The 21,636-nt window shown below is 45.8% G+C and overlaps 2 protein-coding genes across 2 annotated transcripts in view; one reads left to right on the top strand and one right to left on the bottom strand.

The window, feature by feature from the left end:
- Positions 1 to 759: 759 nt before the first annotated feature.
- LOC135810687 (zinc finger CCCH domain-containing protein 11A-like) lies at positions 760 to 13,383 on the bottom strand. Its single transcript, XM_065324178.1, has 7 exons — positions 13,195 to 13,383; positions 5,119 to 5,278; positions 4,282 to 4,640; positions 2,864 to 3,208; positions 2,028 to 2,364; positions 1,478 to 1,589; positions 760 to 1,004 (listed from the first exon to the last, which is right to left on the bottom strand). Exons 1-7 carry the CDS (start codon positions 13,381 to 13,383, stop codon positions 851 to 853), a joined length of 1,656 nt encoding a protein of 551 aa, XP_065180250.1. The 3' UTR covers positions 760 to 850.
- Positions 13,384 to 21,019: 7,636 nt separating this feature from the next.
- Positions 21,020 to 21,636, top strand: part of LOC135810946 (zinc finger CCCH domain-containing protein 11A-like) — a 56,263-nt gene continuing 55,646 nt past the window's right edge. The window contains exon 1 of the mRNA XM_065324324.1: positions 21,020 to 21,230. The gene's annotated coding sequence lies outside the window, so the exon portion shown is untranslated. The remainder of the gene's footprint in view (positions 21,231 to 21,636) is intronic.

Genomic DNA, 21,636 nt, shown 5'->3' with positions numbered 1-21,636 from the left:
GTAGCCTTATCCAGGGTAAAATAACTGGAAATATCACACCTGGGTTCTGGTTGCAGTGGTCTTCTAGAACAGGTGGTCGCCTTGACAGGTTTTACTGTATTCCGTTCTCATTAGGCCTACGCATGCAGCCCACGAGTCAAAAACGATCGAGGGTAATATTGGTAAGCATGACTGTATCTTATTGATCTAGCATTACTGATTACTCTCTACCCTCAGTTCTTTGCCTGAGCTATACTCATTCCAATTTGGTATTCTGCTGTCTAGGAGCTGGGAACTCAACATTCCTTAGCATCCTTCAAAGCAACTTCAACTTCCGGGCTGTCTCAGAACCCATTGCAGACTGGCAGAATGTGGCTTCGGAGTAGGTGAGTTGATTCATATCAAGTTTGAGCAGCGTTGTCGAAAATATGACCATAATTATATGGGCGCATTGTACTGAATGAAATGACAATGCAATATACATGTAGTGAAGGTTGGCACATGATTCTGCGCACACAGCCAGCGAGAAAGTGAAAAGCGAGCATTCAAATTAGCATTATGCTGATATAACATTATGCTGATATAACGAGCGGCGCTCAAAGCATTATGAGTAATATAATCAAGCATTAGCCGAAGATGCCCAAATACGTGTGCCAGCGGATAGCTGAAATAGGGCATGATGCAAAACCACTTGGGGCCGTCAGGTTAATTTTCCTGGACCGAGCCAGCCGGGAAAAAACCCTCGCGCCGACGGACGCAGTAGAGAGGGAAAAAACCGGCTGTATATCCCCAAAGGCGATTGGGCATGATGTAGGCATGGCAAATGAGGAGCACACTGTGCACTCTGACAATACACAAAATTTCTCTTAGTCTAAATCATCAGCTCCGCTTCCAGGAGTAGATCTTCGCTGTTGACTGTTTCGTCAAGATCTGGCTTATTCAAGTCGACGTAGGTTACGTCACCAACAAATTCCTTCATCGCTTTCTCAAATGCATCGTCATCCAGCAGGTTGATGTCATCGAGCCTAGAACAGTCAAAAGAATAAGAAGTTATCTACAGCCGGTAAGACAATACGAAGGGACATTCAGATACTGCTATGGGAATGTCTTGGATGTGATATACTCAAACTACCATGTTGTGACTGCAGTAGTAATAACTGAACCACTCATGTTTATAATTAAATCCCAAAAATGACGGAATATTAAAAGCAAAATTACGTCTAGCATGGGACTCAGGTAGACTGAAATGTTCACAACCATAGGAACCGAATCACCCTCAAGGATCAAGGTGCAGATGCAGCTTCTAAAGCGGTCGGAGATGAGTAAGTCAGACCCACCATACAGTTGCCTATAAAATACGGAAAATTCAATCCGCTGAATCCATGCAAATTCAATTCGCGCCATGAATCCAAAAATGTGCAGTGTGAAAGCTCGGACACATTAAGGAATGGCATGTAAGGCACAGTGTGATGAGAATTAGCCCGTAACAAGCACTTACCAATCAAATTCAGACTTGGCATCAGACTTCATAGTAGTAGTATCAGCAGTGGAAGGAACTTCACTTCCTTCACTTTGGGACACCTTCGTAGTGGCTGGGCTTTCCTTCTTAGCTGATTAGTGCAGATGAAGAAGCAAGCATTTATAATTATTTAATATATTTACAATGGATCAAGCCAGATTATAGCATCCCATTAGCCATAGAATGCTGGAACATACATATCATACACGCAAGATCACCTACTACCAACCCCTACGTCAGGAATAGCGTTAACTATTTGCAAAGCCCTTAAATTGTACTGTAGCACACTGCAGCCGTGTTGAAGCAAATGGTCTTGCCACACGAGAATGAAGCAGGACTCACTATCCGAATGTAACGAGAGGTGTAGCACATATCCCAAAGACCATACAGTAAATACCAAGCCAGGCCACACAAATAAACAACCAGAGAAAGGTATCGCTTAAGAAAAGGCACAGGAAAGGACAACAGATAGAAATTAACGTCTTCACGCACATTTCTAATACCAGCATGCATTAGCAATACAACTTACCAGAAGAATGACTGCTGAGTCTTGTTATCTTAGCAGGTGTTACTGCTTGAGTGGAACTCTTGGTAGGTGCAGTACTCAGTACTGAACTACATACACTCTTGCTTGCTGGACTGACAACTACTGATGTGGATTCCTTGCTGGTTGAATCGGCCGGTCTCCTTTGAATAGTGGAAGACTGACTATCGGCCGGTCTCCTTTGACAGGTGCCTGCTGCAGATATAGTGCTGTGACTAGTGGTCTCATGGTGCTTGCGTTTCTCAGCACGGATTTCATCTAAAGACTTGATGTGAAGACCAGCAGCGGTGGACGCTGGTGGGGTCGCTGGAACATCACCAGGCTATGGAGCAGTCAGAAGAATGACAACAGAGAGAGCGAGAGAGAGAGAGAGAAGGAGATAGTGAGAGAGCGAGAGAAAGAGAGAGAGAGAGAAATAGGGACAGAGAGAGAGAGAAAGAGAGAGAGAGAAAGAGAGAGAGAGATAGAGACAGAGAGAAAAAGACAGCTAAAACAGCTGAGAGGCCTGGCATTGGCTGATGAATTAAAAAGACAGTGCAACACGTAAACCATAATCCGCAGGACATTATGACGACGCACCTTAAAGCAATGAATGAAGTTGTGAGCTTTATTTGACACATAACTGGCGCAAAGAACTAATGGCACCTTTCCGGAAAAAAAATGAAGAAAGCAAGCCATGCACAAAATTAATAGTGGTGCACATGCAAGCTTCACTTTCAAGTTTGGTGCAAAGTTTGGTCTTGTAGTGTTGTGCACTGATGTGGTCAGTAGCATTGGGGGTACTGCAACAGTTACTAATTATACATGTTAGCAAGTAGTACCTTTTGGGTTGCTTTCACAGGCAGTGGCTTGGTGTTGGCATGCACCTTAGCCCAGGGTTCTCTTCTCTGTTCTTGTTCTGTGTCCTGCTGACGCTGCTGCTGGAGTTGCTGTTGTATTGAAAAGCGTTTGGCTCTTAGCTCCTTGACGGACAGCCCACTGGACTGAAGAGGGCACGATGGTAGTGTCTGCCTTTGAGCAGATGATGATGTCTGCCTTTGAGCAGATGATGATGTCTGCCTCTGAGCAAATGAAGATAGCATTGACAGAGGCTTCTTGGTGAAACAATTTGTATGACCAATTTTATTCAGCGACTGAACTTTGAATGTATCCTCCTTAACTTCCACCTGCAATGAAAAGCAACATAAACAGGACAGGCACAGAGCCACATACCACCGGCAAGAAGAAAAAGAACACCTGACGTCATTTAAAGGTTCAATAAGCACCCAAATCAGCCACACACAGAGAGGAAGAGATGCACACACGTTTACACAGGAACTCAAGAACGCAAAATTAATATTGCAAAGTAACCGCCAGTGAGGTTGAAGTTCTGCAACTAAAAGATAAAGGGTGAAACGACCGGGATCCTAAAAGGACACCGCCAAAGTCGTCAACAAAAAGGATGGCATATGAATCTGTTAACTTTCAGCACCAGGACATACATATCCTTGCATGTGTCCGTCAGAAAGAAAGGATTACCAAGTTGTGCTCTAGATTTATGTCTGCAAAAATGAAATATTTCCTTTTCATAAATGAAGGCAATGCCACTATAAGAAGCAAGCATATTGGTGCATGCATGCGCTGACAGTTACAGACAGCCAGACAGACACAGACAGACCGACACACATCACGCACAGTTACACCAAGTCACACACACATACACACACACACACACCTTTGACCTTTGACGCCCATCGCCGGAGGGGATGATAGCAATGCTACGGCAGAAGCCATAGCAACTTGGGCTGGGATTGCACCATTCAACAGCTTGCAAGGCTGAAGAATTGCCCGTCACTATTCAGCCTGGCCTACACCATACAGCTATTTGAAGTGATTTTTTCTGGCTAATGAATCCCTATTTTTGGTCTTTTTCATGTTTTTCCCGCACACACATCACACCACATCCTCCGGCATGCACTGGCTGTTGGTAACCACCCAGGAGAATGAAAGAAAAGTCAGGAAGAGTCTGAGAAAGAGAAGAAAGACGTGTGTGACCATATTCGTCGGGAATCGAACCCGCAACTTATCGATTGGAAATCGCTGCACATACCACTGCACCATATGGGACACACACACACACACACACACACACACACACACACACACACACACACACACATACACATACACATACACATACACATACACGCACACACAACTCATTCATTGATATACCAATGAATGTTCACTGTTATAATACCTCAGGCCTGCGTCGTTTGGCTAACGGCTTTGTTTGGTCTTTTTGCTGAACACATGCTGCCCTTTTCGTTGGTAACAAACGAATTGGACCATGCCTTGCAGGTCCAGATCCATGCTGTTGATTTGGATGATCGCGAGCATGAACCCAATGGTATCGGCTCATGGCTCGAGTTGCTCTTCTCATATCCATTCTGGAGTCAGCGGCAGTTGAGTCGGTGGCAGCCCCTTGTGTTCGGGCGTGTCGCAGTCTTTCTTGAGAATTGCCAATAGTCCGGATGGTAGGGCTGCGCTGTGCACTGCTGTCACCAGGTATGGTTATCAGCAACTTGAAATCAGGTGGAATCACCTGCGCTGGTCCAGCTGCAGAGTAGATAGGACAGTAAGGGTTAGCATCAATGATAGATTGTCTTGATGCATGGCAAGCAGTATAGATACGCCGCATCCAGCAACATTGCATTCACCATGAGCAAAAGTACGCAAGTAACCGGTAAAACGCAACTCCCGCAGCCGTTTCCGTACCAAGGACGTATAACATGTTTGTTTGATTTTCCTAATATTTCAGGTGAAATGGGCCTTGCGTTCACCGTGAGCAAGAGTACGCAAGTAACCGGTAAAACGGACCTCCCGCAGCCCTTTCCGTACCACGGACGTATAACATGTTTGTTTGATTTTCCTAATATTTCAGGTGAAATGGGCCTTCTTGCTTCATACAACTAACAGCAGTGTAGCAGCCATTTTGCCGTGCAGATTTCTATATACATAAATTAGTACCTCGTACACACGCTATTATTGTGCACGAGGGCTAAGTACAGTCTTACAGCAAACCGAAAATGCTTACCTTTGACTGGATTTCCTTGGGGTGCAGTCGTAGTGGGTTGTACTTGGCCAATTTGCAGAGGCGCATCAGGACGGGGCTTCAAAAGCTTGAATGGGCAGAACGGCTTGATGCACCCCATTTGCTGAGACTCCCAGTAGCATGGCATGCTGCCACGGTCTTTCTGCAAGACAGTCACCAAGAGCACATCGAAAACAAAGAAACTCAGAATGCATCACCGTGCACTAGGTTTCCCCAAATCGCGATTTTATCGCCTGATGGGCTTTTCGCTCGGCCCGAAAATGACCAAAATTCATCAGATTCGGCTGAAAAATCAGCTGATTGTTTGATTATCGGCTGCAAAATTGGAATATACTGGGCTCAGGTAGGGTTGGAACGATTGTGGATTCTCACCTTTCGATTACTGTTTAGCTTATTTAAAGGTGGCGCTACACCTTTCTGGCACCTTTCAGAGGGTCAAAAATCGAATTTTGACCCCATTTTCGCTTCCAGATCCTCCGGGTAGGTCACAACCGCACATCCTGAAGTGAATTGCTTCAGTAGTTTTTAAGATATGGACTTTCAAAGGCCGCTATTGTCAAAAATAGTAATTGTAAATTCAAAAAATTCAAATTTTAACGCAGTAGAATTTACATTACACATGTTTTGCATGTAACTTTGATTTCGCTGGCATTTTAGCGATGAAACTTCGCGGAAAGACTGAAAATCTACCTGGTTTTCCCTTGCTGCGCCCTACGCAGACACGGTGACTTCATGTGCACCAACTAATGACATGGCGTCCTTTCATGCGGTTTACCGCACGGATTTATGAAGTCAGACATATTCCGATTTATTTGCATCAATCGCACAAAATTAGGCACATTTCTCTTGTAAACCCTGTCAGTTTGAGAATTTAGACAAACACCGAACAAATTTTATCCGCGACGAGGATCGGGAGGAATCCATCATTATCATAGCTACTACCATCACGTCGACCGAGTGAAGATCGAAATGATAATGGAGTGGAGAGAAGAAGACCTGAACTAGAGTGCTTGAGAGACTATGTAGTGTCACATGAGAATTGCTTCGTTAGGAAGGCTCTCCTTTTGAATGGAGAAGCCCAACGTCGCTGATTTGCATCGCCGTTTTCAAGCGCTGATCTGCAGTCGGAATGTTTTTGTAAATTATTCGTAGTTGTGGACGTGGATGGATTCAGCGCTCTGTTCTCTCCGCAAGCCTACTCAGTCCAACACGAAGGACTTCCATGAGCGAAACAACGTGCTCCTCAAGCAAGTGCAGCTCGGGGTAATATGGCAAATGCCACGGGAGACCACCTCGTGCCTGCATAAGGCCAAGAATTGATGGCAAGACATCTTTGATGAGCGCCTTCGACTTCAAGGACGCAATATATCTCCTCAGCAGTAACTGCAGCGCTCTTGCTGAAAATATCACTGCAAGCATGCACTAGGCATGATTTAGTGAAGAGCTACTTGTACTAGCGATTGGAGATTTGGTTTTGGCTTCCAGGGCTGGGCATATCTGCTCCATCATGGTAACTGGTGCGTTTGTCAAGGCAGTGCCGTTTCTGCTGCTGTTTCACAAGCCATATGCGCATATGCGCAGTGAGTAGGAATTTGTTGTATGATAGCTGAGGATCACCAGCCTTCATGGACAAACCTATATTGGGACTGGTTGCTGAACAGTGCACACCTAAATCTCTCAGCAAGCTCTCTTGCTCAGCTGGTGACGAACACTATATACCCGCTGCTTTGGGCTTGCAGCCCCGTCTCCCGACCGTAGACAGATCGAAAGGCTGTCACGGTCCTGTGACCATCGGCGTACAGTTGACGCTGATGGGGCATCGGATAAAGTGCTGGCGTCAGTAATTGTCTGGTATACCTGGAATCTACATCTACAGCTGGTTTTGACTTCCAGCCATCCTTCGTTAGTTATGCTTGTGACTATCATGCCAGCAAGTCGATCAGCAGCATCACCTCGCATCTTTGATGGTGAGGCCTGCAAAACGTCACCGACCAGTGACGATGCTCAAAAGGGCACCCTACCAGAGCTGGCGCAGTGTATGGTGCAGTCTTTCATGAATCCATGAACTATGCTGTTTGGCTGCTGTAGCTCTGACGCTTGCGTGTGTGCCTTACATTAAGGGCAGCGGGCCGTCTGCTCTAGCCATTTGCCAATGCATGCACGGCTGAACGTCTACCAGCAAGCTGCAAACACTTCTCTCCCTACCACACTGTGACATAGTGGACATTGTGCGTGTGTTGTTGCATTCCTATCTGAACTGAACTGTTCTGGATGCAGAGATTTACCCACTTAGCCCTAGAGAAATATGAATAAATACTATACTACTACTATTACTAAACTTGGTATGCGGGTGTGACGCGCTGCTGCTCATCAGATTCGGTCCATGCGACGCTCGTGTTTTTAGTTTTGTTATTTTGTCTGCCTTTTTTGAATTCGTAAACCGAACAGACTAAACTATCCAGTGATCAGGTACTGGTGTGGTGGGGCGAGGTTTTGTTGGTGATGCTGCTGTCAGTGGTGGCGGCGTGCATGTGCTCGTGCTTGCGGGCGATGGCCCGCGTTTTCTCCCATGCCGCAAGTTTGTCTTGCGTTTGTGTTCTGCATTTGGACTTCCTGCCAGGCTTGGGCTTGCATTTCAAATAGTTTGTCCCACTGTGTGGCTCCCAGTCTTTGAGCGGTGTACATCCACCTCTAGAGCTCCAGAGAATGTTGGGCCCCTGGCAGTAACAGTGCATTCCATGGCCAATTTTCAAGTGTGGCAAAAATGTTCAGGGTGTATTTGGTTTCATCCACATTGAGATGAAACATTGCCAAAATGGATTCAGTATGATCTGCCACACGATACTTCGTCTGTCCACTCCTTGACGCGAATTTCTCCCCTCCAATACGACAACACGACGACAGGAAGCTAACATGAGCCTCCATTTCTGAACAAAATTACGTCTCTAACATGGCCACGAAAAGCTACAGTTATGCACGTCAAGCTTAGGACTACACGAAATCGAAAGGCTAGGACATCGAGGTATACTAGAAAAATGTCTGCGAGGCGGAGAAAATTCGCTGACGAGGTTGGCGAGCCCTTAAAATCGAGCGACGATCCAAAAATAATTGCACCCACGTCGAGAAAGAAACCATGCGTAGCGCGTGGGTAACCCAAGAAGATCGCTCGAGCGGCGGCACAGTCGAAGGCAAGGCCAGTCCAAGCTCTAAACTCTATCGAATGACCTGGCAAACACCCGTGGTTTCGGTTGACCTTGCCCGTTTGAGATGGAAGTCGAGCGAAATTGCAAACATACGACTAGGCCAGGTCGCGTAAAAAATGAAAAAGATTAAAATTTGGCCGCCATATTTAATGAACGCGCATCGCATGCATGGGACAGCCGTGCAGAGCTGACATCACCATCGGCATCAGCAGTGCCAGTGCGCATGTCACCATACACAGTGCGCATGTCGTACTTCAAATTTTTGGTAAATATTTTTATACCAGCAATCTCCAATCTCAGCAATCTCCAAACTGTAGCTCTTTATCAGTTTAGCTGCTTTGTTGGCTTTCATCGGTTTTGTGGAACCTTCCTTGATCACTATTGGCAAGAGGCAATACGTAGACCGTCCTGGTCGTCCAAAGAAGCGCAAATTCCATAGAAATCAATGTGCTAAATTATTTCATTGTCGAGTGAAATTACGAAAATTGTCGTGGCAGAGGACTCTTCTGTGTTGCCAGAAGATATGGATGATGCTAAAGTCCAACAGTCTAATTCTGGTGAGAGTGAGACATCTAGTGACAGTGACAGCGACAGCTCTGGAGATGAGCGTGATGATTACCTGATGACCGGGGGCCAAATTATTTATTTAGAATTTTTACAAAACTTACTTGCTGATAGTGCCTGTTGCTCAGCGTGCCATGGCACCCTTACACTATGTGAAGTACGTCGTGAAGGATTGGCTTCAACTCTATCGCTGGCCTGTGACAGCTGCGAGGCTGAAAGCCGTGAAGCTATGTCCAAGAAGACTGGGCACTACTGGGATGTGAACAGAAAGCCGGCTAGTGCAATGACATGGATAGGACGTGGGCATCCCTTGTGAAATTCTGCACTGTCATGAATACGCCTGCACCCATGAATGTCTCTGCATACCAGAAGCACACCAAGGTACTAGCAAAGGCCAGTAGAGTTGTTGCCACCAGCAGCATGACTCATGAGCGTGCAGCTGCGAATGCCAAGGAGTTGGCGTCTTCCCCTGATATTGCCGTCACTTACGACAGAACGTGGATGCGACGCGGCTTTACCTCGCTACATGGAGCGTTTCTAGCCATCTCGTGGGATACTGGCAAAGTCATCGACTACGAAGTCCTCTCCCGGCACTGCCAGCAGTGCACAATATTCCAGAGGAAGCTGAGCAAACATGAGATCAGCAAGGAGCAGTATACTGCCAACGTACGTGGACATGGCAATGGCCTGCAAGGCAGGGCACGCGCGATATGGGCATCGGTCATGCATTGTGTTTCAACAGATGACAACCCGCAGCATCAATTCTGCCCCCTGGACCAGATAGTTGGTGCAAGTGGCAGAGTCATCAAGCTGGTGGCCCTGATTACCAACATGAGAAGAGCCTGCCGGATGCAGTCTTCAAATTGAATCAAGCCTGTGTACTTGCGTCCGACTGAGAGGCAACTTCTCGAGAAATGCTTGCGTGGCGCTACTCAGAATCGGAACGAGTGCATCAATGGCCTCATTTGGCAGATTTGTCCAAAGACTGGCTTTTGCTCGTCAAGGACTGTCCAGACAGCTGTTGCCATAGCCACTGCTTGCTTCAACAAGAAGAAGACAAGGCCTTGGAGGAGATTCTTGAAGCGTTGGGCCTGACAGCTGGTCACTACACGCGGACAGCGCTTGAGAAGTTGGACCGTGAGCAAGCCAAGAATGCAGCCAGGAAATCCTCAGATGAAGTGAAGAGTGCAAGGAAGAGGCGAAGGAGAGTGAGGTAGGGTGTGGAGGAGCAGACTGGTGATGACGAAGGTCTCACGTATGAGACTGGGGCCTTCTAAAAAGTAGCTGGCGTGGTGGACAGAGATTGTAAATACATGCATTATACTACAAATTTCCCCCTTTTTGGCTATTCCCACAAATCTTAACCAGGCTACTGAGATAACCGTGGCCTGCAGACCCAGCTAAGTATACATTTTTGAAATCTGTGAAGCATTAGCTAGACATTGAACCGAAGATTCTGAGGGCTGCACTTCATATGCTCATGATAGCAGAGGTCAAACCTTTTGTAATTTTTTGCACTTATCGTTCTTTTTTTTCAATCTCCTGCACTTGCTGGCTTGTTTTGCTGGTGTCCCCTTTCTTTGGTTCAATGCCTAGCCATGTGTGTGTGTGAGACGCTGCAGTGGCACTCATTGTATTGCATAGGACGCATGGTCTTCTATATTGTGGTTACAGGCGAACCTTTCGGCGGATTTTGCGAACAGATCCGCCACTTGTATGCCAACAGTGGATAGATGGCATCTATGGCTTTATGTGTGCTGTTTCTGAAACGGGTATATCCAATGAGTAAATGCTGAAAATGTTATAAGAATCTGATTACCCATTGCTCAGATATGTGTGCTTGCGTGGGACGGTGCCGGAAAGGTGTGGCGCCACCGATTAATGATGGATTAAGGGGGCAGCCTACCCATAAATTTCATATGGCATTCAATTGGCCGTAACGTTTGTTTCTCAATGGATTTGAGTGAAATTTTGACCACACACTACTGTCACTATGGTGGCCCTCAGGCCATGATTTACAAGTTCTTGCGCCTCATTGACAGGCTTTCCAGGCCGGAAAAACTCAAATTTCCGGCATAGTGCCACGGTGTGCGAGCCAACCATCAGCCAAACAAATGCATTTACAATTTTTTCACATTGTCGTGCCCATTCTGTTCGTGCGCGAGTCCCAAACCCAAAATAAGTCCAGAAGCAGCCATGGGTGGTGGGGTAGGGCCCCTCAACGTGGCCCTGGAATCTGTCACAACGGAACGAGTGGGCGTTCTCTCACAGACTCCCACAGACCAAAGTTAATTATTTTTAAAGGTTTAGCACGTGCTACGAGGTCGTACCTTTGAGAAAACATCCAGTGCTGGGACATCCACAGCAAGCTCTTTCCCGTTTTCTGTCATCTCAGTATGACCGCTTGCCAAGCGAAATTGTAAGGGCTCCACTCAGCTTGAAGCGGCTCCATACGTTCAAAGAAGATGTCCATAAATGCCTCACGCACCAAAACTTGCTCATGGCTTCCGACTTCTACGGATGAACTCTTGATTGTGGCACGGGTCATGTTCCTTGGTTCGGCTATGCTGGTGATATTGGGCTTCATTTACCATTTTTATTAGTTTGTTTTGTTTGTTATGATTTCTTGGTTTTCCACCCGGTTAAGTTATAATTTAAATTATTATTTGGTGCAGCTTTAGCGCTATTTGGCTTATGATGTTCCTTTTTCTTAATTTCGTATTTAGCGCTTTGGGGCGTCATTATTTTCTTCGTATTATTTCGCACCAAGTTATTATTTTTGTGGTATTCTCTATCTTCTGTTTGTTTTGCAGTTGTTCTTGTGCAACACCCCACCCATTTTTCGATGCCTAGTGACGCCGAGACCTCTGGTCGGTTGAGTTGTTCCCAGCACATCAGCACGTCATCTCTACATCCCCTATGTTTTGTCCTTTTCCTCGTTTCTTTTTGTTCTCCACCTGATTTCCAGTAGGGCTGTGTCAATAGTAAAAAAAAAAAAAAAACATTTCCACAGCGCTGCACACCAAATCCAGGATACCCTCAGAAACCGGCAAAGACTACCACTCACGTTCCACTACTGCCTAATACTGAATCCTACCCGACTTCTTGACACGACTCAAACTTGCCAAAGTCACTAAATCAACGTCAACCACAATAATCAAGCCACATATCTGCAACGTCATGAGGGTGCTGGCAAAAGTCCTGCTGCACCGCGCCTGCTGCACGGTGGCAGACTACCAAAAAAATCGCGAATTTTCGGGTAGTCTGCCACAGTCTGCCACCTTAATCGATTATAGTCGTTAGCAATAAGAGTCAGAATTTTGTACAAAAAAACTCTTGTTTCCACAAGCTATGTCTTCACAATACGAACAAATTTCCAGGGGAAAGGGTAGCTCCAAAACATGGCAGTTTTGAAGGCAATTGACCTTCAGGACATGGAGTATGCCCCTGGCAACTGCGTAGTGCGTACTCACAGCGGCACGTTATTCAAAATCACGAAAACGTGGGTTTTCAAAGTCCATAACGAAAAAACCTATAACGTAACGATTTGTTCATTGGAATTATCGATCGCGTAATGAGTAATGGGTATAATTGTTTCAGCCGGAATTGCTATACTTGTTTCAGCTCTAGTTGAAAATACAATGTAGGCTATATGAATTGTTGGCATATTGGCTTCACAATTGGTGAGATATTGGAAGATTTGGTAAATTCTCGGCGATTCTCAATGGAACCCTCCAAAATCGGCGAAAAGCTTAGCGATTTTGACCTCTCAATTAACATATCAGTTTTGTGTCCTGTTACAGCACTTTCTGACTGCTTATTCAAAACTTGTTACAGTCGTGGAACGTTGCGTCGTACATGTAAACCGTTCCCATGTAACTTCTTGTATTTTAATTATAATGTGCTCTAAGTATTGGCTCAGTATCCGAGACATTTACTTCGAAGTAATAATATTAATAATAATAATCCAAAGGTTTAGTTGGGGAAGTGAACTGCCTGAAAAGAGAATAAAATTGCCAGACCCACCAAGACTCGAACCCGCGAACTTGCTTGTCGTGAGCAATGCTCTAACCACTGAGCTATGGAACCGGGCTGAACCTAGTAGGCTCTGACAAGTTTTTCACTCCAAAGGCAGCTCACACCACGTGCCACACAATCATACTGATCGCACTTGGATCTTTCTCCCTCCCCATGGCCCAGGAGACCAACCACGGTCAGTTTCTGGACCCTACCAGAAAAAAAGGCAAGAGAGTGTGCAGGCAAAGCAACCACACATGCTGGCTTTACTTACATGTATTGCCATGTGGCGACGTGCACAATTCGGAACAATACAGCTTCCTTTGGCCCAATCTTGACAGACGTCTTCCTTGCCAAGTGCAGGTGCACTGTGTCGGAATGAACAAGCGGGTCCCTTCTTGCAGCTCGAGTAGTAGAAGAAGTAGCAATCATTACCAACTTGAGCCATCTGTTGTTCAAACATTATTTTGTTGAAAAGAAACACAACAGATTCAACGCCAATTAACTATAAAAAAGATTGAACTGGCGATGAAGGTTTTGTAGCCTCATGACTCCGGTTTGGGGCAAGATATTCCTTTCAAATTTTAGATTATGATCCTCTGTCCAGTCGTGTTATTTGTTGGTAATATTTCCAATTTCAGGGCTCACCACTACCATACAAAATTCAAAAAGCGTCGACCACAGTTTTGAAAAATGGCGATGGCCCGGAAACCAGAGCTTGTGCAGTCATAGCGGCTACGCACCCGAGTTAATGCTGATCGATGTACGCGATGTACAGTCGAGTCCTAAATTACAGTTATTTTACGACTCCCTGGTCAAGTCTGCACAGCAAAGCGCCAGAGCCAAAGCAAATCTTGTTGTTCAATGCCGGTAAAACACGCGGAGAAGACGTCCTTTCTCCAAGACAACTTTGGTCATTTTTCTCAATCCGCTGGTGAATGTCAACCTAGATAATATAAATTCTTTGAGGTATTGGTGAACTGGGTTCCTCGCATCTACACGGTAGAACTCAGCGTTTCCTGATCACGGCTCGACACACTCTTTTCTGTTTGGCCTCGCAGCTTTCACCCTGCGAGTGTGCAGTTTCCTGGCCACAAATGAATTCCTTAGTCATGACCATGATGACAATTGACTGGTATGATCCCTGATGGACCTGAGTCATCAACTTGAGTCAACACGAAGGTAAACTGTTCACTTGGAACGCTTGCTGCTTCCTCAGTCCATTCTTGTTGCACTAGCAGATATGCGTACGAGAGGACCCAAACAGACACTATTAGATACTGAGATATGGGATAGGTGGTCTCCGGTCCGGGATGGACAGTGAGACTCTGATACAGAGGGGCAAAGAGAGAAAGAGAGCGAGAGAGAGAGAAAGAGAGAGAGATAAATAGAGAGAGAGAGAGAGACAGACACACACAGACACAAACAGAGAGAGAGAGAGAGAGAGAGAGAGAGAGAGAGAGAGAGAGAGAGAGAGAGAGAGAGAGAGAGAGAGAGAGAGAGAGAGAGAGAGAGAGAAAGACAGAGAGAGAGAGAGAGAGAGAGAGAGAGAGAGAGAGAGAGAGAGAGAGAGAGAGAGAGAGAGAAAGAAAGAGAGAGAGAGAGAGAGAGAGAGAGAGAGAGAGAGAGAGAGAGAGGGAAAGAGAGAGAGAGAGCGGGAGAGAGAGAGAGAGAGAGAGAGAGAGAGAGAGAAAGAGAGAGAGAGAGAGCGAGAGCGAGAGAGAGAGAGAGAGAGAGAGCGAGAGAGGGTGAGAGAGAGCGAGAGAGAGAAAGAGAGAGAGCGAGAAAGAGAGACAGAGAGAGAGAGACAGAGAGAGAGACAGAAAGGCAGAGACAGAGAAGGAAAGACAGAAAGAAAGAAAGAAAGAAAGAGGGGTGAGAGAGAGAGTGAGAGAGAGAGAGTGAGAGCTAGAGTGAGAGACAGAGAGACAGAGAAATTAAATGAGTCAGAGAAAAGCAGATCGGGAAGTAGAGAGAGATAAAGAGAAGGAGAGAGAGAGAGAGAGAGAGAGGCTCAGTGAGAGAGAAACTCAGATAGGGAATAATACAGCAGTGAGAGAGGAATTGTGTAAATATAATGCCAAAACAAGCGAAAAAGGACATTATCCCGAACTTTGGGCATTTTTGGAGTTATCAACAGATAGCCAGAAGATGGACAAATCACATGGAAAAAACCAATTGGAAATCCATCCACGGATAGCAAAGGTATGGGCAATTCGTTGGCGGTGAAACGTTTACGGTAGCTCATGGTGAGTAGTCACGCCTACCCAAGGACTCAGGGAAAAGCGAAGGGAGCAAGGCAGCTGCGCTGAAAGCAAGCTCCTTAGTCTTTTACGCTCGGGCATGCTGCGCGTGCAGCGGAGGTCGCGCGGTCGATCGATCGATATTTGATGGCCAATGCGTGGTAAGTGGGTCGATTAAGACAGTGTTTTCTTCTACAGAAGCTGTGGGATGCTGGCTCTGCTATCCACAGAGTGAATTAGCTCCAAAGAAATCACATATCACCGAAAAACGCACAGTTGCAAGTCATCCGAACGTGACAGCCGGAAATCAGCTGATTTACTTCAAGTGCGATTTTCTCAAAATCAAGTGCCGCGGGATAACGTCCCTTTTCGCTTGCGCTGGCTAAATTATTAAATAAAATTAAAAATTAAAATAAAATAGAAGAGTGAAAGAATGAGGGGGACAGAGAGAAACACAGAGCGGAAGACAGAGAGGGAGAAAGAGGACAATGGGGAAAGATAAAGATATAGGACAACACCTTGAAAGAAGGAAGATAGACAAACAGATACTTACAGTAAAATTCACAATTCCCGTCCGACTTCAGACCGAGAATCCTATAATCCCAACTCTTCTGCAAGGACGATACTTAGCAAGGCGCTAGAGGGATCTACACAGAGAGAACCTGATTCTGATATCTGTTGGGAGACGGCGACTCACTCAGGCACGCAAATAATCAATCTCTGGTGGGAAGCAAGGTGTTTGAAGGAAGATGCTAGAAAACCAACCGGTGACAGAAACTTATCGTGCAGAACTGGCTAGAGACTGAAGCAAACCTAGGGTTTTTATACATGTACCTACGCTACGTGACGTCGCATTGCGGTTGATGATTGGCTGCTGATTCGTCAGCGTGTGGTATAGGGCACTCCGCGATGACACTGGACTTGGGCTTCAATGTGAAGGACCCCACTATAGGCGGTCTGCCTTTGGGTCATCCTAGTTGTCACGTGTAGAAGAGGTCGCCGGCGTATCACTTTAAAATCGAAGGATGTGTGTTCCACTGTGAAGCGTATGTCTGGGTGTCTGCTGCTCAAGACACACAACAACACACTTCACCATTGCTGCTGGTAACCACACTTCTCGTGCTTTCCCTTCACGCCGCACTAACACATATTCACACTTACAGACACAGCTCTTCACTGGTCTCCTTCGCTCCTTCCCTTTCTACCAACACACTTCACCATTGCTGCTACCCTCCACACATACAAACATTTCCAGCACTACCACACCACACAGCATTATATACTCGGTTCAGTTTTTGTTGGCTTTTAAGTTGAATGGGGTTTTCACCCTGAAGATGGGCCATGCCCGAACATTTGGTGCATTCCATTTATATCTAGTATTATTTATTTATTTTGGAAGTGGAGTGAACTTATGCAGCGAAGAGACCGTAGTTGGAGAGTCTGAAGTGAGGTACCCTGTAATGTGTGGGTGGCTGCAATGGAGTCTGCGAGTGCTTAGAATTTTAATTATTATTGTTGTTACTATTATTTTTAACCCCTTGACTTGAGCGCGGATGACTTGTACTAGTACGTCATAAGACCCACCCAGTAGTGCCTCACGGATGTGCTTTTATTATTCTTATTACTGTATTATTATTAATCTTATTATTATTATTAGACTCAATCTCGTAGCATGTGAACGGATTGGTAATGTGTGTGTGTATTCAAACTAATGGCTCGCACAATCAGTCTTCAGGTCTCTTAGCCAAGTGGTGAAGTCTATGCCTAGTGCACGAGAGGTTCCACTGCTAGGAACTCATGATGGAGAAATGATAGAAAAGAAAATAATAATAGGACAAAGAGAATAAGTTTCAAGGCACCTGAATAAACGGAGTCCCACATACAGTAGTCAGCAGCTCAGCAAATTGCAGTGCGGTGCACAGTAATGCTGCTACTAATGCACTACGTGGACTGGAGCGGACAATGACGACAGCATAGCACTGTCATCCAGATGTGAGCACTGAGTAGGCTTGCCCACAAAATGTGTTCAATTATTTTTGAATTTTGGTTGGATTTTCGCACTTCGATTTATTTTGGAATTTTGGCCCCATCAGATTGAATTTTGGCCGTTTTTGGAGAACGACAGTGATCAAGAGGGGGGTTATCAACTTATCATTGTTATGTACTCTTGCAGTGATGTCACATCAGGAGATCTACTCGAGAGTACATGTGCTGCTCAATATATTTATTACCAAGTTTAGTTTGACATGTGAAAACAGTACTTTCAAATACACACAGCTTTGGCCTTTGCCCTTTTGTCACCCATCCCCGAATTTGGAAGCACACAGACACACATGATAAGCAGTTTGTGGATTTTATTGTTTTTTTGGAACTATTGGGTACGAGTACTGTAAAAACCATGGCAACGGTTCGAATTTTTTCTGCATTTTGGGGGATTTTTTTGAATTTTCCTTAAACATTTTGACCGTTTTTTCGCTTTTTGAATTTCAATTTTGGACAAAATAATTCGCATGATGTGGCCACCCTTAGCACTGAGCAGCTCCTACCGATTAGTAATCATGGTAATGCACTACGTGGACTGGAGCGGACAATGATGACAGCATAGCACTGTCATCCAGATGACTGTGAGCAGCTCCTCGCGATTAGTGCTGACCAAACACTCTCTGCAGAGCGCATTGGTTTCGCAAGCAAAGCCGTACAGCCTATACTACAGCCTACACTACAGCCTACACTACAGCCTACACTACAGCCTTGCACTGCTACCATGGTCACAGGACAAGGCCAGGCCACCGGTGAGGCTCTGCATGAAAAGCCGCGAGGCCAAGCTGTCAGTGTATCGGTGCGCTCGCTGCGCTCGCCCTCGCTCGCTCGACGCTTTTGTCGATCCTGGCCTGACTAAGTTCTCAGACAGTAAATAATTATTGGCACTTCAGCATTTTTTTGGCCAGAAACAAAAATTAATGTTATGATGAGCAAAGCGCACCACGCATCATTCGTTGTATTAAATGCGTGGTGCTCTGTGCCGTGTATAGGGTAGCTCTATTCGAATCATGATCGAGCACTATGATAATATTATCTACAGTGCCCCTGGACTCAAATAATTAATTGATGTGGAAAGCCAACATGATTTTGTGGCATGCGCGGCCAGAGGAAGCCCTACACGATGCTACTAGTCTACGAAATCCTACAGGTAACTGGTTACACGTCACGTGGGTGACAGTCTACGAAGCCCCATACTACAGTGCTGCTCAATGAAATCCAGTCTCGGCACTCAAGTTTGCGCCTTGCATCATTTCGCAGCCCAGTGTTCACTGGTCTAGGGCTGTGCAACGCCCGGCGCGTACTTGAGAAACTTGACTGGATTTCAATGAGCAACACTGTAGTATACTACAGCAGTACCATGACTCAATGACTCATGAGTACATGCTTCAAATACGTGTATGCAAAAGTCCATAACCTCTTGTATTGCTTGTAGTTGTACAGTGCTGGCAACTGATATACGACCCCCCTATCGCCAGTATCGGTACGCTAGCCGCGTTAGCGATTCGTACGAGACGCTAGGGGGTCGGATTTCATTTGCCAGTACTGTAGCTTGTATTGGTGCATGGCTTAGCTACATGTCGAAGTTTACGCATATGCTCTGGCATACCCGTATGAGTAATGAAAATTTGTTTCGATAAATCTTTTGGAACACCTGTCATCTGTGCCTGGGCCAAGTCCCAGCCTCGTAGAACCTAACTGAAGTGCTGCTATAACGCCTTCAAACACCCCCTACTTCGAGCAAAAATGCGACGAAATTTATTTATTTATTTATTCAACATCTCCTGGCCCGTCCGAAGACTGCCAATAAACATGAGAGGTCAGGTGATAGCCAACCACGGCAAGCTAAAAGGGAAAAAAAAAAGAAAGATGCTGTCAGAGAGGGAAAGGAGATAGGGAGAGAAAAAGAAAGGGAGGCACATTAATAATACATGGGATCACTTCGGATGAGACAGTGTGGAAAGCTGGACTGTGAATTTCCTGATATCCTGGCATGTCTTGATGCTAGTAGGCAGGTTAGACCAAAGGGAGTATGCTGAGAAGAAAGGGGATTTCAAAAACAGAGAGGAACTAGCTCGGGGCAGTGATAAGGCATTGCGTGTTGGTCTAGTGGTAACAAACCAGTTGTACTTGGCAATATGTTTCGGGACTTGGGCTAGGAAGATTTTTTGCACAAGGATACAAAGATGCTGCTGATGTCGGGCAAGAAGAGGGTGCGTGGAAGCAAGTTTATAAAGACAAAGGGAGGCAAATGTTTGGTCTTTTCGAAACAGAATTTTCAGAAGCAAGCGTTGATGTACCTCCAGTCTGTGGAGTAAAGTCTGAGACAACCCGCACCAAGCTATATCGCAATAGTCAAATATAGGCAAAATGTACGACTTAAAGAACAATTTTCTGCAGTTATCATTCAAGTGTTGGCAGTGGGGTTGTAGCATACCTAAGGACGCACTCGCACGCCTGCACACAGACTGGACTTGTGGAGACCAGGAGAGTTGGCGGTCGAGAATAACGCCCAGGTGCTTGTGCTCGTTAACAACTTTAATAGGTGTACTATTTAGACCAGGAAAATACAGAAGTTGAGTGGGGGGCGAGGGAGAGAAGAACATGGCCTCGGTTTTGGCGAGGTTAGGCTTCAGTTTCCAGGTTTCCATCCATGTTACTGTAGCGTTGACCCCGGACTGCATGGAGGCCGTGAGGTTGTCTGCCGAGCTGTCGGAGCACATCAGAGCAGTGTCGTCAGCAAAAAGACTTACATTTGGTACAAGGGCTGGCAAGTCATTAACGTACAGTAGAAATAGGAGCGGCCCAAGTATGGACCCCTGTGGTACCCCAGACACGACCAGTAATGGGTCTGATAGGGAGGTAGATACTCTGACAGTCTGGTGGCGGCAGGAAAGATAGGATGAGAGCCATTGCAGGGCTGGACCGTGTACCAAGAAGACGGACTCTAGCTTTGCAAGCAGACCACGATGCCAGACGGTGTCGAAAGCTTTCGCTAGGTCAAAGAACACGATGCCAACATGCCGCCTGAGGTTCCGCTGGGTGTAGATGTCTTGTACTAGAAATGCTGACTGCTGATTGTTCAACTTGGAATTTTGGAGCACGTGCGACGCCCCCATGTACATGTAATCGACGCTTTTCCACACAACCATGAACGCTGATTACCTGTAGAGCTTCCTCTAGCCGCGCAAGCCAAAAAATCACGTTGGCTTTCCACATTAATTAATCATTAGAGTGCACCGGCTCTGTAAATTATCAGAGTGCTCAATAATTATTCGAATAGAGCTATCTTATACACGGCACAGAGCACCACGCATTACAACGAATGATCCACAAGTACTTGTACAAGTACAAGTACTCCGCGCTCAAGGGGTTATAATAATAATAACAATAATAAAATTAACGAAGGTAAGTTTTAGCTCGCAAGTACCCACGCAATTACACACATCCAGTCAACTGAGGCACTTGTAATTCCTTGGTCCTTTTTAATTATTTTTAATTAAATTATCCTTGGCTGTACATCTGAGTGCAGACCTAATGCTTACATGTTCCTCTTTTTTTTTAGTATTATACGCCTACGACCTCTTCTACACGTAACTAATGACCCAAAGGCAGACCGCCTATCGTGGGGTCCTTCACATTTAAGCCCCAGTCTAGTGTCATAGCGGAGCGCCCTTACAGTTATACCACACGCCGACGACTGTGCTGCCAACCACCAGCCGCAAAGTGACGTCACGTAGCGTAGGCACATGTATATAAACCCTAGCTTTGCTACAGTCTCCAACTAGTTCTCCAGGATCGGTGTCTGTCACCGGTTGGTTTTCTAGCGTCTTCCCTCAAACACCTTGCTTCCCACCAGAGATTGATTATTTGCGTATCTGAGTAAGTTGCCGTCTTCCAACAGATATCAGAATCAGGTTCTCTCTGTATAGATCCCTCTAGCGCCTTGCTAAGTATCGTCCTTGCCGAAGAGTTGGGATTTATTCGATTCTAGGTGTGAAGTCGGCCGCGAAGTGTGAAATTTACTGTAAGTATCTGTTTGTCTGTCTTCCTTCTTTCAAGCTGTTTGTCCTATATCTCTATCTGTACCCCTTGTCCTCTTTCTCCCTCTCTGCCTTCCGCTCTGTCTTTCTCTCTGTTCCCCTTAGCCTTTCACTCTTTATTATACACTCCCTCTCTCACTATTATTCTCCCTTTGAGTTTCTCTCTCTCTAAGCCTCTCTCTCTCTCTCTCTCTCTCTCTCTCTCTCCCCCCTCTCTCTCTCTCTCTCTCTCTCCCTCCCTCTCTCTCTCTCTCTCTCTCTCTCTCTCTCTCTCCCTCTCTCTCTCTCTCTCTCTCTCTCTCTCTCTCTCTCTCTCTCTCTCTCTCTCTCTCTCTCTCTCTGTCTTTCTCTCTCTGTGCTTCTCTCTCTCTCTATCTCTCTCTCTCACAC

This window comes from Sycon ciliatum, chromosome 2, assembly GCF_964019385.1.
Source record: "Sycon ciliatum chromosome 2, ocSycCili1.1, whole genome shotgun sequence".
NCBI classification, from domain to species: Eukaryota; Metazoa; Porifera; class Calcarea; order Leucosolenida; family Sycettidae; genus Sycon; species Sycon ciliatum.
Note: the sequence above shows the minus strand (reverse complement) of the source record. Positions and strands in the feature narration are given on the sequence as shown.